General features: G+C 41.8%; 1 protein-coding gene and 1 pseudogene across 6 annotated transcripts in view; both read right to left on the bottom strand.

The window, feature by feature from the left end:
• LRRK1 (leucine rich repeat kinase 1) overlaps positions 1-13,725 on the bottom strand; it is a 109,783-nt gene that overhangs the window by 89,611 nt on the left and 6,447 nt on the right. For 4 of the 6 annotated variants that reach the window (XM_048868360.2, XM_048868355.2, XM_048868359.2 and 1 more), the window contains one exon: positions 12,630-12,845. In XM_048868360.2, coding sequence (XP_048724317.2) covers positions 12,630-12,696 — 67 coding nt within the window. In that variant the 5' untranslated portion in view covers positions 12,697-12,845. Of the gene's footprint in view, positions 1-12,629; positions 12,846-13,652; positions 13,717-13,725 lie in introns of those variants that run through there. The other 2 variants (XM_048868357.2, XM_048868356.2) reach the window with 2 other exon arrangements.
• Positions 3,311-7,539, bottom strand: LOC142073466 (centromere protein H-like; annotated as a pseudogene).

Genomic DNA, 13,725 nt, shown 5'->3' with positions numbered 1-13,725 from the left:
AAAAAGGTTTTCATTCCTTTAAATATTTTTTTCAAAAACGTGTTTACTAGTTTCCAACCAGCACTAATGATTACTCGTATTAGCTGCTACAGCAATACCAACAGTGAATTGGGAACAGGGCCACCCTGTGCTAGCCAATGTTCAAACGCATATGATGACACAGTCCTCGCCCCAAACCGCTCACAATTTGAGGCCTGAAAGCATCCTTATTCAGGAAAGCACTTAAGCACATGCTTAACTTTAAGCACACACTGAAATGCTTTCCTGAATCACGGCCTAATTTAAGACAAGACACCAGTGAATGTTACAAACAATATGAGGAAAGGGGGAAGAGATCACAACGCTAAGAACATGGGGTTCCATAGGCTGATGATGACCCCAATTCAGGAAAGCACTTAAGCATAGCTTTAAGCATGTGAGTAGGTCCCACTGACTTCAGTCAGACTTAAGCACATATTTAATTGCTTTCCTGAATTAGGGCCTACATATGCGATAGATGGTTCAACTATCCCACCAATCCCTGCTGGCCCTTCACATAGCTCTTAGCCATTGATGGTAGGGCTCACAATAGAAGCAAGCCTGGAGATGGAATTTGAAGAAGGGTTAGCGGCTTTACAAGCTTGTTTGGAGAGGATACTCCTTCCATGTGTCGGGGTAGAGCAGAAGAAAAGGCTACGGGCTTGTGGGAGGATCAGACGAGGGGTGGTTGTGGTGGGCACTGGGGGAGCACAGGGCAGGAATGGCAGAAGGTCCCTAAAAGTGGGGTGGCCACCAGATCCTGAACTTTGGCCCCGCCCCTCCACTGCCCCTTCCCCCTGAGGCCCTGCCCCCACGATGCCCCTTCCCCTGGAGCTCCCGCCCTCTCACCGCCCCTTCTCCCAAGGCCCCACCCTCACACCACCCCTTTTCCCCAAGTCCCTGGCCTCACATCACCCCTTCCCCCAAGGCCCTGCTCCTGCATGGCCTCTTCCCTGCACGACCCCCCCCCCCCCCTTGCTCCTCTCTTCAATGAGAATTTTTCCATAGGCTTCAATGGAAGCTGGATCAGATCCTCAGAGAGGTGGGTATGGAGAGAACAACATGGAAGGAAGTTTATCTTAGCAGCTGTGCTTTGAATGGACTGAAAAGTGTGGAAAGCGTGTCAAACATCCACAAGCAATATCCAAGATAAGCAGCATTGGTCCTGAGACAAGTGATGTGCAGCCAAAATTTCAGCAAGCGGTTCCCACAAAAAATGTCTCCCTTAGTCATAGTAAACACACGTTCTCTCTCACTGGGAGGGAGGCGTTACCACTGAGCAAACAAACTTCTACTATGTGTATTTTGCTGGAAATACATATACTTTGATCTTGCAAAATATATGGGGTAAAATCCAGGCCCCAGGAAAGTCAATGTGAGTTTTGTCACTGACTTGGATGGGGTCAGGATTTCACCCATGGAGTATACTGACAGCGTAACGCAGTGATCAACTGGTATAATTTAAAGGGGGAGGGGGTTGAATGAGCTGAGAGCCTTAAGAGACCTTTACAAGCCAATGAAACTCAGAGCAACCTAGAGGCTGATCTAAATTGCACCAGGGGCCAAAACAGGAAAGCCACTTTATATCCACCCTCCCACCAATGTGTGCTAAACACAAATCCAGTGTGCCTGAGGATCTGGCCCAATGAGTGCAAAGGGGTGCAAACGGCTACCATTTATGTAAAGACAAAGGAGACTTCAGATGTGATAGCATTTTATTCTCACTTTGCCCAGGTGAGGAAGAGTACTCAAGATGCAAGGCAGTGGAAAATCACACCCACAACGGTGGGCTGAATACAGAGAGCTATACTTTAGTTAACAATATGGAGCTATGTTTGAGATATGAAAGGGGATCCCGTCCATTAGTGTTTAAAAAAATTCTGTTTGATGCAAAAATAAAAGCTTTCGCAAAAGCTTTCGAACATCTTTGATGTGAGAGAGAGATTCTGGGGGAGTTCTTGTCTGAAGTGATAATCAGCTTTCCCTTTGAATCTTACTCCCTAGACAGACTTTTAATGTAAGGTAGATAATCATACTGAAGTGTGTATCAGCTCTAAGCCTTGCAAACCCAGCTTTGTGGCTTTTCAATTAAGTAATAATCTATAGTCAAACTCTCCTTCCCCAAGAAGGGGGGAGGGGGGGGGGAATGAGTAACTCCAAAACAAGAAATCCAGGTGAATCATTTAAAACAATTTTAAAGAGTCTTAATTGTAAAGTTTTGTCCAGTCAGTGATGCCAGTTTTTCTAAACAATAATGCAATCATTAAAGCATGAAGCAGTGTAAATTCCACAGGAACCACAAACATACCAAGAATATTTGAGCTAAATTTATCCAGACTTCTTGTTTCTAAGTTTGAATCTCTGCCCTGCTTCATTATTCATTATTTTACCAGAACTTGCAACTGTATGCAGCAAGGGATTATGGACAGTTTTCACTGAGCTTTTCCCAGTGAGTTCTGAGATTATGCCCTGTCACACTGCAAGCCATTTATTGGCTATTTGAAGTCTAAAATACAAAAAAGAAGGCAGGGAAAATGAAGGGAAAGGTGGAGTTTAACATTCCCTAAGTACAATTTCAGTACAAGTCTTCATGAGGTACTCTGTTAACACAGTCTCCTCAAACACCGCTGTGAGGGAGGAAGTGCTATTATCCCCATTTTACAGATGGGAAACTGAGGCACAGAGCCACTAAGTGACTTACCCAAGGTCACATGGGAAGTTTGTGGCAGAGGAGAAAACTGAACCCAGACATCCAAAGTTCCAGATTAACCACTGCAAAAGCTCTTTTGCTTGTGCCAGCTAAGCACCTTAGAAACCCAGCGTTTTAAACTCCTCGGAGAACAGACTTTTCCCTTTCTGTATGTAGGTGGCTATGTTACTGCTAACAGGAACACACAAGCAGAGAGGGAAATCCCACCTTCACGAGAGCGCTCAATGGAAGGTACTAATAATATGTGCCTGCCCCAGCCTATACCAAATGTATGGAAATACGTCATATTGAAAGAATTTCTGTGGTACTGCCAAGTGGAAGGAAAATTCTCCTTATTTTTCATTCTGCAACAGGAATCAATCCCTAGACAGCAGCAGTAGGTCAGCATTACTAATGAAACCACAAAGAGGCAGTGAGAAAGGGGGGGAAATTGCTCATGGACACAATCTACCCTCTTACACATATGTGTATGACTCCAATGGATTTAAATGAGAGTTCTGTTCATGTATCCCAGGGATTAGTTGATATGTTCATGGCATATACTCAAAAAGTTAGATAAAAACAAATGCTCTTGCTGGAAGGTTGCAGTGTAACCCCATTTTATTTTGTAGAAAACTCCATGATAACACACAAGAACTCCAAAACAGAGAGAGAGCAAACAGACTGCTCTCTAAGGCAGCAAGATACAGCTCGCATCACCTTGCTTCCAGGAAACACCCCACCACAGTGATTGCTTGTGATTCCAACACAGTCCTTGATAAACCACATTAATAAGCAATTGACATAAAGAGTTCAGTCTTATGAAATCTACACCTTACAGCTGATACAGATTAAGGGTGAGGAAAAGTGGTCCTAGAATTGGGCAGAATCCAACAGCATTTGAGCATAAAAATGTGGCCCAGTGATTTAAAGTGGAGGTCAGCATAATTGGGAGTCTTGAACACAGGGCAGAGAGTAAAACCCTGAGTTCTAACCCTGGCTCTTGCAACCAACACATGCTACAGCTTCGGGCACGTCATGATATTTCTCCATCTCAGTCTCCCCATCTGCAAAATGGGGACAATAATTCTTGCCTCGCTCGTGGGGCTGAACTAGTTAACACCTACACCGCTCTTTGAAGGTGGATGTCACTTCTAAGTATTACTCTGGGGAGGTGTGGGTTTGCAAAGACTGCCAAATCAGCTACATAGTGACCCCTCCCAGTCCCCAAAAAAACCCAGCATTGCTATTGTTATGATGGAAAAGCTATTTTAAACCAATCAGACTTTAACGAAGGGTGAACTTTGCATTGTTTGCTCCATTTTATTTTTATATCACATTGTCATTAAAAGTTTGGCTAGATACAGTAAAAATAAACGTCATGGGTACAGTTTAGGTTTATGGGTTTAGCTGTTTTTATTAACTGCACTAAGGTCCCACTCCTCCAAACAGCAGGACTCTTGTGACAGCACTCAGGGAAAGACACCTGTACCAACATAGAACCACGCTGATTGCAGGGTCTGCCTGTGAGGGTCTCTTTACAGCATCAGGGCCTAAATGCCCTTCCCTAGTATTCAGATCAGCCAACCTCCTTTGAGTTGGAATGAAGTACAGGTTCGAACCATATCAAAATATAAATACAAAATCAAACTATTATAGAAAATTTAGAACAGGATGGAACAAAAATCCCACCCCATTCTGCACTGCAAACATTTCCTCTGGGCTGGCTGTATTCTGAAGAGCAAAACACTGGTAGCATCTTTAGTGAAGTTGGCCTTCAAAGAAAAAAATCTGACCAAATGGCTCTGACCATCACTGAGGGTTTGACCGAACGCCTGTTGAAGTTAGTGTAAAGGCTCCCGTAAATTTCAATGGGCTTTGGAACAGGCCTATATAGTCTTTTTGACATTATGAAAAGTAACTATTCAGCACAATTCCTTTTGCACGTGTCAATGTATCTACAACACTATTGGTAAAATGGTAGCCATGATCGCGATTGTAAGTGTTGGATGTGCACACACGCCAGGCAATTAGTAATTTCATGATGTAACTAAGGACAGTGATTTTGTTTTTCCATCAGATTGAACCCTGTCCCCCAACTATTTTATCATCACATACTCGCAAGAGCATTTAAGACCCATTTATATAAAAGTCCTGTTTGCAAAAGATTTTCCAATTGCCTCCCTTATATTGTTACCATTACTTCTGTCAGGCTGCTTGAACTCCTATGTATTGGTTGTATATTATATTAAAAACTAAGGATTTAAATAGGAAGTCTTGTTTCTTCTTGCCCAAATAAAGATCACACTTTCCCCAAGCAGTAAAACAACTGTATTTGGAGTTGTACCCTCTGCTCAGTCGACTCTGCTCCCAGAAATGTAGGAGTGGAAGGGACCTTGAGAGGTCATCTAGTCCCGTGGTTCTCAACCAGGTGTATGTGTACCCCTGGGAGTATGCAGAGGTCTTCCAGAAGGTACATCAACTCATCTAGATTTTTTTCAACAGGCTACATAAAAAGCACTAGCTAAGTCAGTACAAATTAAAATTTCATATAGACAATGACTTGTTTGTACTGCTCTATATACTATACGCTGAAATGTAAGTACAATATTTATAATCCAATCGATTTATTTTATAATTATATGTTAAAAATGAGAAAATCAGCAATGTTCCAGTGACATTGAGCTGTGACCCTTTTGTATTTTTATGTCTGAATTTTTTAAGCAAATAGTTTTTAAGTGAGCTGAAACAAGGGGTGCACAAGAAAAATCCGCCTCCTGAAAGGAGTACAGCAGCCTGGAAAGGTTGAGAACCACTAATCTAGTCCATCCTCCCCTGCAGGACCATGTATAACTAGATCATCCCTGACAGGTGGTTGTGTAACCTGTTTTTAAAAATCCCCATTGATGGGGGTTTCACAACCTCCCTGGTTAACCTAATCCAGCACTTTACTGTCCTTATAGGTAAAAAGTTTTTTCTAATATCTAACCTAAATCTCTGTTGATGCAGAGTAAGCGGATTACTTCTTGCCCTACCTTCAGTGAACATGGCAAACCACAAATAGCTATTCTTTGAGTACAATTTTTGAACTGTTTTAAACCCATGTTATAGTAATTTCATCTAGAACACATTTCCCTCGGTTGCTTATGAGAATGTCAGGTGGGACTGTGTGAAAAGCTTCACTAAAAATCCAGGTATATCACGTCTACTGCTTCCCCCCATCCGCTAAGCCACTAACCCTGTCAAAGAAAGAAAGTAGATTGGTTTGGTATGATTTATTCTTGACAAATCCATGTCGGCTATTACTTGTCACCCTATTATCCTCTCGGTGCTTACAAAGAATTTACTATTGATGCTCTTGGATATGTTTGAATCAGTGTGGACATCTGTATTTCTTTTTGCAAGGTTCTACTTATCCTCTTTACCATCTCGTCCACTTCCATGGCCTCTCATTCCTTTTACAGTGTCTTTCTTCACAGTGTGGGTTTGGACCAGGTTATATTATCCAGCATGTGTAGCAGTAGACTCCTATTTTAAGATCCGCTGGTTTTCCTTCCAGTTCATGCGCATGCTGGTGGGATTTGTTCTCTGCATTACCATTATGTGCTTTATAGTCACTGAGATACATTTTGAGCCAGCATAAGTTAGTCTCAGTTTGGTCCTGAGAGCATCTGGCTTCTGTAAACTGGATCCTTTGTAACACCTAGGTTATGATTTGGAAGGAGATGCTCACCTGGTCTGTTTGTCTTACTAAATTTCGATTGTCTTAATCGGCTCGTCTTCAGTAACTGGGTGAGGAATAGTTCCCTCGCTTGCATGAACTGTTGTATTATATTCCGTGAGTTGTTGCTCTATTTGTGCCTCCTTATCAGAGCAACATGTCCAGGTCCAGCTCCTGCTAGCTCCTGTGCCTGGCTCCTAGTCAAACCCCCTTCCCTTCATTGCCCCTGGCTTCCTGCCCCTCAGGAGGCTGCCGGCTTCTCCAGTTTTGTGGATATGTTCCTGATTCCCTGCTGCATGTCTCTCCTCTTTGCAGCGGGGCACGGGTTCAAGAGATGCAGAGCCAATCTACCGCTAATAGTTGTATTTTGTTTTTCTTTTGCTTTGCTCACTATTGTATAAATGTCGGCCCCTGTAAGCGTACAGCACCAACGAGGCTAAGTCACTGAGCAATGATTAGGAGTGCAATCGCAGATGCGTCCTACTCACAAAGGCCAAGATGTTCAAAAGTGACTCATTATTTTGGATGCCTCCATCATTTTTAGGCACCCACCTTGAGACACCTTGGAGGGGCCTGTTTTTTAAGAATATGCTGAGCGTCTGCCCTCTGAAAATCAGCCCCCTTCAAGGTGTCAGAGAACTGAGGCACCAAAATCACTAGTCACTTTTTGAAAATCTTGGTCAAGATAATTGTGAATGTGCAATGTGCTGCCTTGGTATCACACAGCATCTTTATGTGACAGCAAGCAATCTCAATGCATTCTAAACAAAGCTGAATTTCTGTTAGCTTTTGGGCCTCCACCAAATCTCACCACTTCTGTATATCGTCTACATTTCAAGAGGGTTAAAAATAAAACCTGGTTACTGCTGTGTAAGGGCACTTCCTATTTCTGCTTGCCGTTTCCTACTTCTGTTTCTGGAGGGCATGCTCAATAAGTCCAGCTCACATAGCAACTTGGTTTTTTTGCTTGTAGGATTATTTTTGATTCACCGTTTGCCCCCAAAGACCTCAGATTCAGAAGCAGGAAGAAAAAAAGTTCATGATTCGTTTATTCTCATTCCTATTCCATAAACTCCAAACTAACACTACATACAGTGCTTCTGTAGCGCATTGCCCACCCCAAGGGCATCCAATTCATCCTCACACCACCACCCTCTCTTCCAGATGGGGAAGCTGAGAGCAACTGTGAGCCTTTTGCTGAAGGCTATTCAGTGCATCGTGACATGGCTGGGTCTCGAATGCCCGTGCCCTGACCCCTAGTCCTGTGCTATAACCATGACCCCTTTCTGCTGGCATAACTCCTCCTTGTAAAACGTTACACAGAGAACATTTAGATCCACTACTGTTCATGGAACTTCAAAACCTGTGTCCGCCCCGCCCCCCCCCAATCATTCAGCAGTAAAGATTTATGAACAAAAAAACAACAAAACAGTCACAGTAATAAGTGCAAGTCCTGGCCCTTGACATTAAAGAAAACACAGTCAACCAGGCAGAATTTTCCAGAAATAAAAACAAAGGTCTAATCTGGAGGCATCACATATGTTAACGCCCAGGGTTATGTGGACTTCAGCTATTTTTATTGCTAGGAGGCAGTCACTAGTTGCTGCTGTAGACTTTTATTTTCTAAACTGATGTAAAGTTGGTGCCAGACTAACAGGACTAGTGGTTTAAATTTGCAGAAACAGCACGGGGAGGAACACTGTAAACATTGTAAGGAGAGTGATAACTTTAGATAAGCTATTGCCAGCAGGAGAGTGGGGTGGGGGGAGGTATTTTTTCATGCTTTGTGTGTATAAAAGATCTTCTACACTTTCCACAGTATGCATCCGATGAAGTGAGCTGTAGCTCACAAAAGCTTATGCTCAAATAAATCGGTTAGTCTCTAAGGTGCCACAAGTACTCCTTTTCTTTTTGTAAACTCTCTCTCTCCTGCCCCCCGCCCCCTTCTCCCATCAGTGTGCTTCAGCGGGAGAGGACAGCTCAGCCTCTCGCCTGCTATTAGTGAGGGGGCCGGTACTGATGGGGGCATCTACCCACTAGAAAAGGGGCTGAGCCAAAGGCTGCTTAAGGCACCAGAGTCTCTCTTCCACATTTGCAAATCTGACCCCCAATGCAAACAGAGCAGAGATGGAGAAGGGGGCCTCTTCTTCAAGGAAAGCCGTTCAAATATGGATTATGCTGCTACTAAGTAACCAAAAGTAGTTACTATCTAACGGCGTGTGAAATTTTCTCCGAGAAATTGCTTTGCAGAGTTAACTATTTCATGAGGAAGCCACTTAAAATGACCCTGCGAGATCTCACAAGCGAAGCAAGGTCAGGGTGGGTCACAGCTTGGATGGGATACCTACAGGAAAGACTTTTCCGTGATGCAGGAAGTGGGGTTGGTGATGTGCAGGCAGCTCATTTTCATCCGAGTCAGGCTGTGTCTACACTTAAAATGCAGCAGCACTGCCAGAGTGCTTCAGTGTAGACCCTCGCTGTAGTGGCAGGATGGGTTCTCCCATCACACTAGTTCATCCGCCTCCCCAAGAGGTAGTAGCTAGGTTGATGTAACAATTCCTCCATCAACACTATGCTGTCGACACCAGGGGTTAGGTCAGATTAACTATGTCGCGCAGGGGTGTGGATATTTCACACCCCTGAGCTATGAAGTTGGGTCAACCTGACTTGTCAGTGTAGACCAGCCCTCAGTTCTGAATTAATGCCCTAGCATGGTTGTAGGCGCCTCTGTAATGACAGGAATGCTACCTTTCAGGTGAAATAAAAAGGTGGATTGGGCCACACATGGTCAATCAAAGATCTTCTTGCATTTTTCAAGAGACATAAGGGCATTAAACCTCTGGGCCGCTCTGAATTCCAACTCATGTAATTATGCTCTGGCCACCTAAATCTGCAGGGCAAATTTATGTTCTTTTTCCTTCAGCTCCTACCCTATACTGTAATGCAATGTGTCTCTGTGCCGTTGGACAGCTGATGAATTCCAGTGGTGGGCAGCATGATCCTTTTACTGTACAGACTTGTCTCAGTGGGGGGTTGTAAGGGTTTAATTAGTTAATTTTTGTAAAGTTGCTATGGAAATAAAAAGTATTATGATAGCGATCATTATTATTTCTTTAATATTAATCATTACTGAAACCAAGGAAGAGACTCTCTCAATGTTTTTGTAGTGTGGCCCAATTCCCCTTAGAAACCATCATACAGAGGTATCCTGGCCACTCTGGGGCTCAGGACCACATTTATTATTGCACCTAGACAGGCTTTACCAACAGAGGTGTCACTAAGTATTTTTCAAAGGAGAGCCCTGATGAATTCAATCAACAGTGATTACCTTTCTGTAGCTTTCTTGAATCATCCCATAGAATTTAATAGAGAATTATATCCCTGCTACAAAATTCTATAAAATTAGAAAAAACAGCACTCTAGAAAGGAACTAATTCTAATTATATAATTTGTAGAGTAACTTCTTTAGAACCCTACTGAATTGCTGCAAAATCCCGTTTGGTTTCATCTCCATTAAATTCTATAGAACTTTTCAATAAGGGTAAAGATCTTTTGATTCACAAAAGGCAGGAATATCCCCCATATCCCTACACTTGCCCCATATGGGTCACAATGCTTTCTTTTAATAAGCATGATATTAATGTGTAATAGCGAGGGGAAGCAGAGGTGGGGTGGGAGTGAGTCAATTATTTAGACAGCTGAAAAAACAATAAATATTACTCTGCACTTCTATAATGCCTTCCATCTGAGGAACCCACCGTGTGTTACAGACATTGGCTAATTAAGCTTAGCAACATCCCTGGGAGGTAGCAAAGGCTATATAGGGAGCACTTCACATACCACTGAAATGCAGCTACCTCAGAGCGGGAGTAGAGCAGAAGTTTAGCCGGACACAAAACCAGCATACAAGTTAGGGCAGGAATAACATACCAAGTTTAAACTGCAGGGGGAACTTAGATACACAGAATGGGAGAGATTCTCTGCTGGTCTAACTTGTCACAGCTCCACTGAAGTCAACGTAGCTAGGACAATATGCTCCAGCTTGAGGATCTGCCCCAATGTTCAGCTTTCATGAAAAGTGGCCTAGGATTGTAAGGCTGGTAAGCGATCAGAACACAAGTGTGATTTCTCATCTGACAGAAGGGGCTTCCAGCAGCACATGGCCTCCAGTACCCTCCTGGATGCAGTAGCCAGTTACTGAGCCAAAAGACCATTACACTATGTGTTAGAAGCCACCCATTCATATACTGACCAGAGCTACCCTGCTCAGCTTGTGAGAGCTAATTGGATCCCAGCATAAGATGACAGGACTACAAGAAATACCTCTACTGGAATCCCTGATATTTACAGATGAGACGCTATGGCCTATTATTATTCCCAGTGGTTCATGCACAATGAAAGCAGCTGACACCATCTGCATGAAAAGCATGAAAACAATACATTCACATGTGAAGGTTTAATGACTCACTGCATTCCAGCATTCAAGTTAGGTAAGTAAATCCAAATGGCGAACAAGGACCATCTAATCTAAGGAGTGGAATGACTAGCTGACATAATTCATCCTTGGGAGAAACTAAGCAATCCTTAACCAAAATAAGTTTAAAAACATACAGCATACACACAGGTAGCAAACTTCCTGAAGTAGTACATGATTGAAAACCTAACCTCAATACCACATGGCCAATCTTCCCTAACCCTACAATTTCTTACACACACAATTCTATGTATCGTGGTTATACTGGTGTGCTTTGTACACTACATGTTACTTGTAACTTATGGCTCATTTTACACAACGAAGCAATATAAAAATTTCCATGAAGAAAGCCAGCTTCTTCATGGAAATTCTTTTCTATCATTAAATAGAAAAACAGTTTATAGCTTTTTTTCCCCTTCCCACCTCATTATTTACACACAGACAAACTTGTTTATTTACCTTCTCTTTGAAACACTGAGGAAAATCTGTCAAATCAGAATTACAGGCTAAAACTGTTGGTGATCCATTAAAGTCTGCTAATAGTTACAGCAGATTAAAATTCTTCTCATGGTTTATAATTTAGTATGCCAACAGAAATGAATTCAGATTTCCAGAAAGAGAGTTTAGACATACAATTAACAGTTTAAGGCAAATACCAGATTTAATCCTTATTCCCAAGAGCTCCTGATCACTGTACAAAGATAAAGCTTTAAATATAGAAAAAAAAGCCACCACAAAATGATCATAATACATACGGGGAAAGGAAAGAGTTCCCGGAGCTCTGTGTGACACTGGTGCGAAATGTCTTTGATAAAGGTAAAAAGGCCTCTGAATAAAGTATCAGGCATTGCTTCATAGTTGCTGATAAAATCCAAAATAAGGTTGCTAAAACATTAGCCTCTTCTGAGCTTTGCTTACTCACTACCCAGCGTCAAAAACACCTCATCCCACACTTCTAACGCAAAGACTGCCTCCTTATGAATTGTTTATTATGGGGAAAAACACACTAATATAATAAGCCAAAGACTGGTTCTTGTTACTGAGACATAACTGTTTTTGACTTGGAGAAAATTAATGTTATTGTCCCGTGATTGACAATTTTGGCAACAAATATAATATTTGAAGAAGAAATTATCACACCAACAGAAACTAACCTGAAACATACATCACCTTTTAAAGAAGGATTTCTACCTATGGATTCAAAATATTATTATATAAACACAAATTTTCTAATCCATGCTACGGATTTTTAACCTTAAATTATCAGTAGTTGCTGAATTAAAGTTTATAGTACAATAGGAGCAGGATCTGTTCAGCCTTAGGAATGATGCTCTGATTTTAAAAGCTTTGGTACCCTGAGCACATACTACATCAATAGCTGGCAGCACATTTGTATTCATGTGCTAAAAACTATGAACCTTATAACACATTTTTGAATCAATGGTATGTGATAGAAATATTGACTAGTTCCACTTGTAAGGAACACTGTTCCTTCTTTATTAATAGATATGTGTCATTCTTCTTGCAAGTAAAATTAACTGTTACATTTTGTAGATTCTTGAAGATATGGTCTTGGATATTCAAAGCAACTTAAGGGAATTAGGTGTTTAAATCTCATTGAATTCCAATGGGACCTGTGCACCTAAGTCCCTTGGGCACCTTCAAAAAATCAAAGTCTAAATATTTACTGCTGCTCCAAATAGGAAAGAAACAGCTGTTCCATTTACCATTTTGGTGCTCCATGTTGCATTCTCGGCTAACAGCGGATTCCTCAGTTCCCACGCACCAGTACATTCTGGGCTGCAGTTGCGAAGTTTCAATAAGCCAACTTTCTGCAGCATTTAAAATTAAATGGTGTTGTCAAAGTCAAACGAAATCTCTCCAGGTGCAGGATTGGAGTCACTGCTAGTTGTCACAGTCATGAAGAAACACCATCTGCCCTGCTTTAAATAAAAAAGAAAAGAAAAGAAAAGAAAAGAAAAGAAAAGAAAAGAAAAGAAAAGAAAAAGCAAACACCATAAATCATCCCAGCACGGGAATGGCAAGATGTTTATTCCTTTGCACATACAAAACGTGCTTCTCTAGACATTACCTTGCAAAAGTGCATTCATTTCATGCCAGTGTAAATACAATTTATTATATAATACTTTAGCTACCCATAGCGTGAATCAACAAAATAGCGTGACAATGTCTCCACACTAAAAAAAGGGGGCTAGTCTCAATTTCTCTCAGCCAAAACTACTAAAGAGACTACAGTCAGAGCTGGGATATTTTGGATAAGGAATGCAGATCTAGTTTCTGACTCTCAGTGGGCTAGTGTAAAGGCTGAGCACTGAAGTGGTGTATACCTGCTGGTGGGAATTCTTGAAAATTCCTAAAGAAATTCCACTTCATAACCATCTTCAGTCACAAAAGAAGTCGAAATCTTAGCAGAAATTGTGGATCCCAGTAAGAGTGCACTTGAGAAACTCCATATTACCCCCAACAAATACTGTTCTGGTTACCAAAAAGGGGAAATCCTCTATGGAAGGAAAGAATACAAGGGGAAAAGAAGAGCACAAACTTCGTATCTAGACCAGTAATGCACAAGGATTTCATTGCAAAATAAACATTTTGCAGGAACATATCCAAGGAGCCATATTTGATTTCCGAGAGCTACAAATTGTTCGTTTCTTTTAACCACCCTGCAAAATTAGCAATGACCAGGGCATTGATTGTCTCACTCTCCCAGGGAATTTTGAAGTTCTTACCTGTTTAAAGTCGAGTCTCTGAAATTTTCTCTCTTTTTAAAAGTCTCCTGTCTAACACTGCTGTGGCATTTAC

This window comes from Caretta caretta, chromosome 10 (assembly GCF_965140235.1).
Source record: "Caretta caretta isolate rCarCar2 chromosome 10, rCarCar1.hap1, whole genome shotgun sequence".
Lineage (NCBI taxonomy): Eukaryota > Metazoa > Chordata > Testudines > Cheloniidae > Caretta > Caretta caretta.
This window is presented reverse-complemented; position numbering and strand designations above follow the sequence as displayed.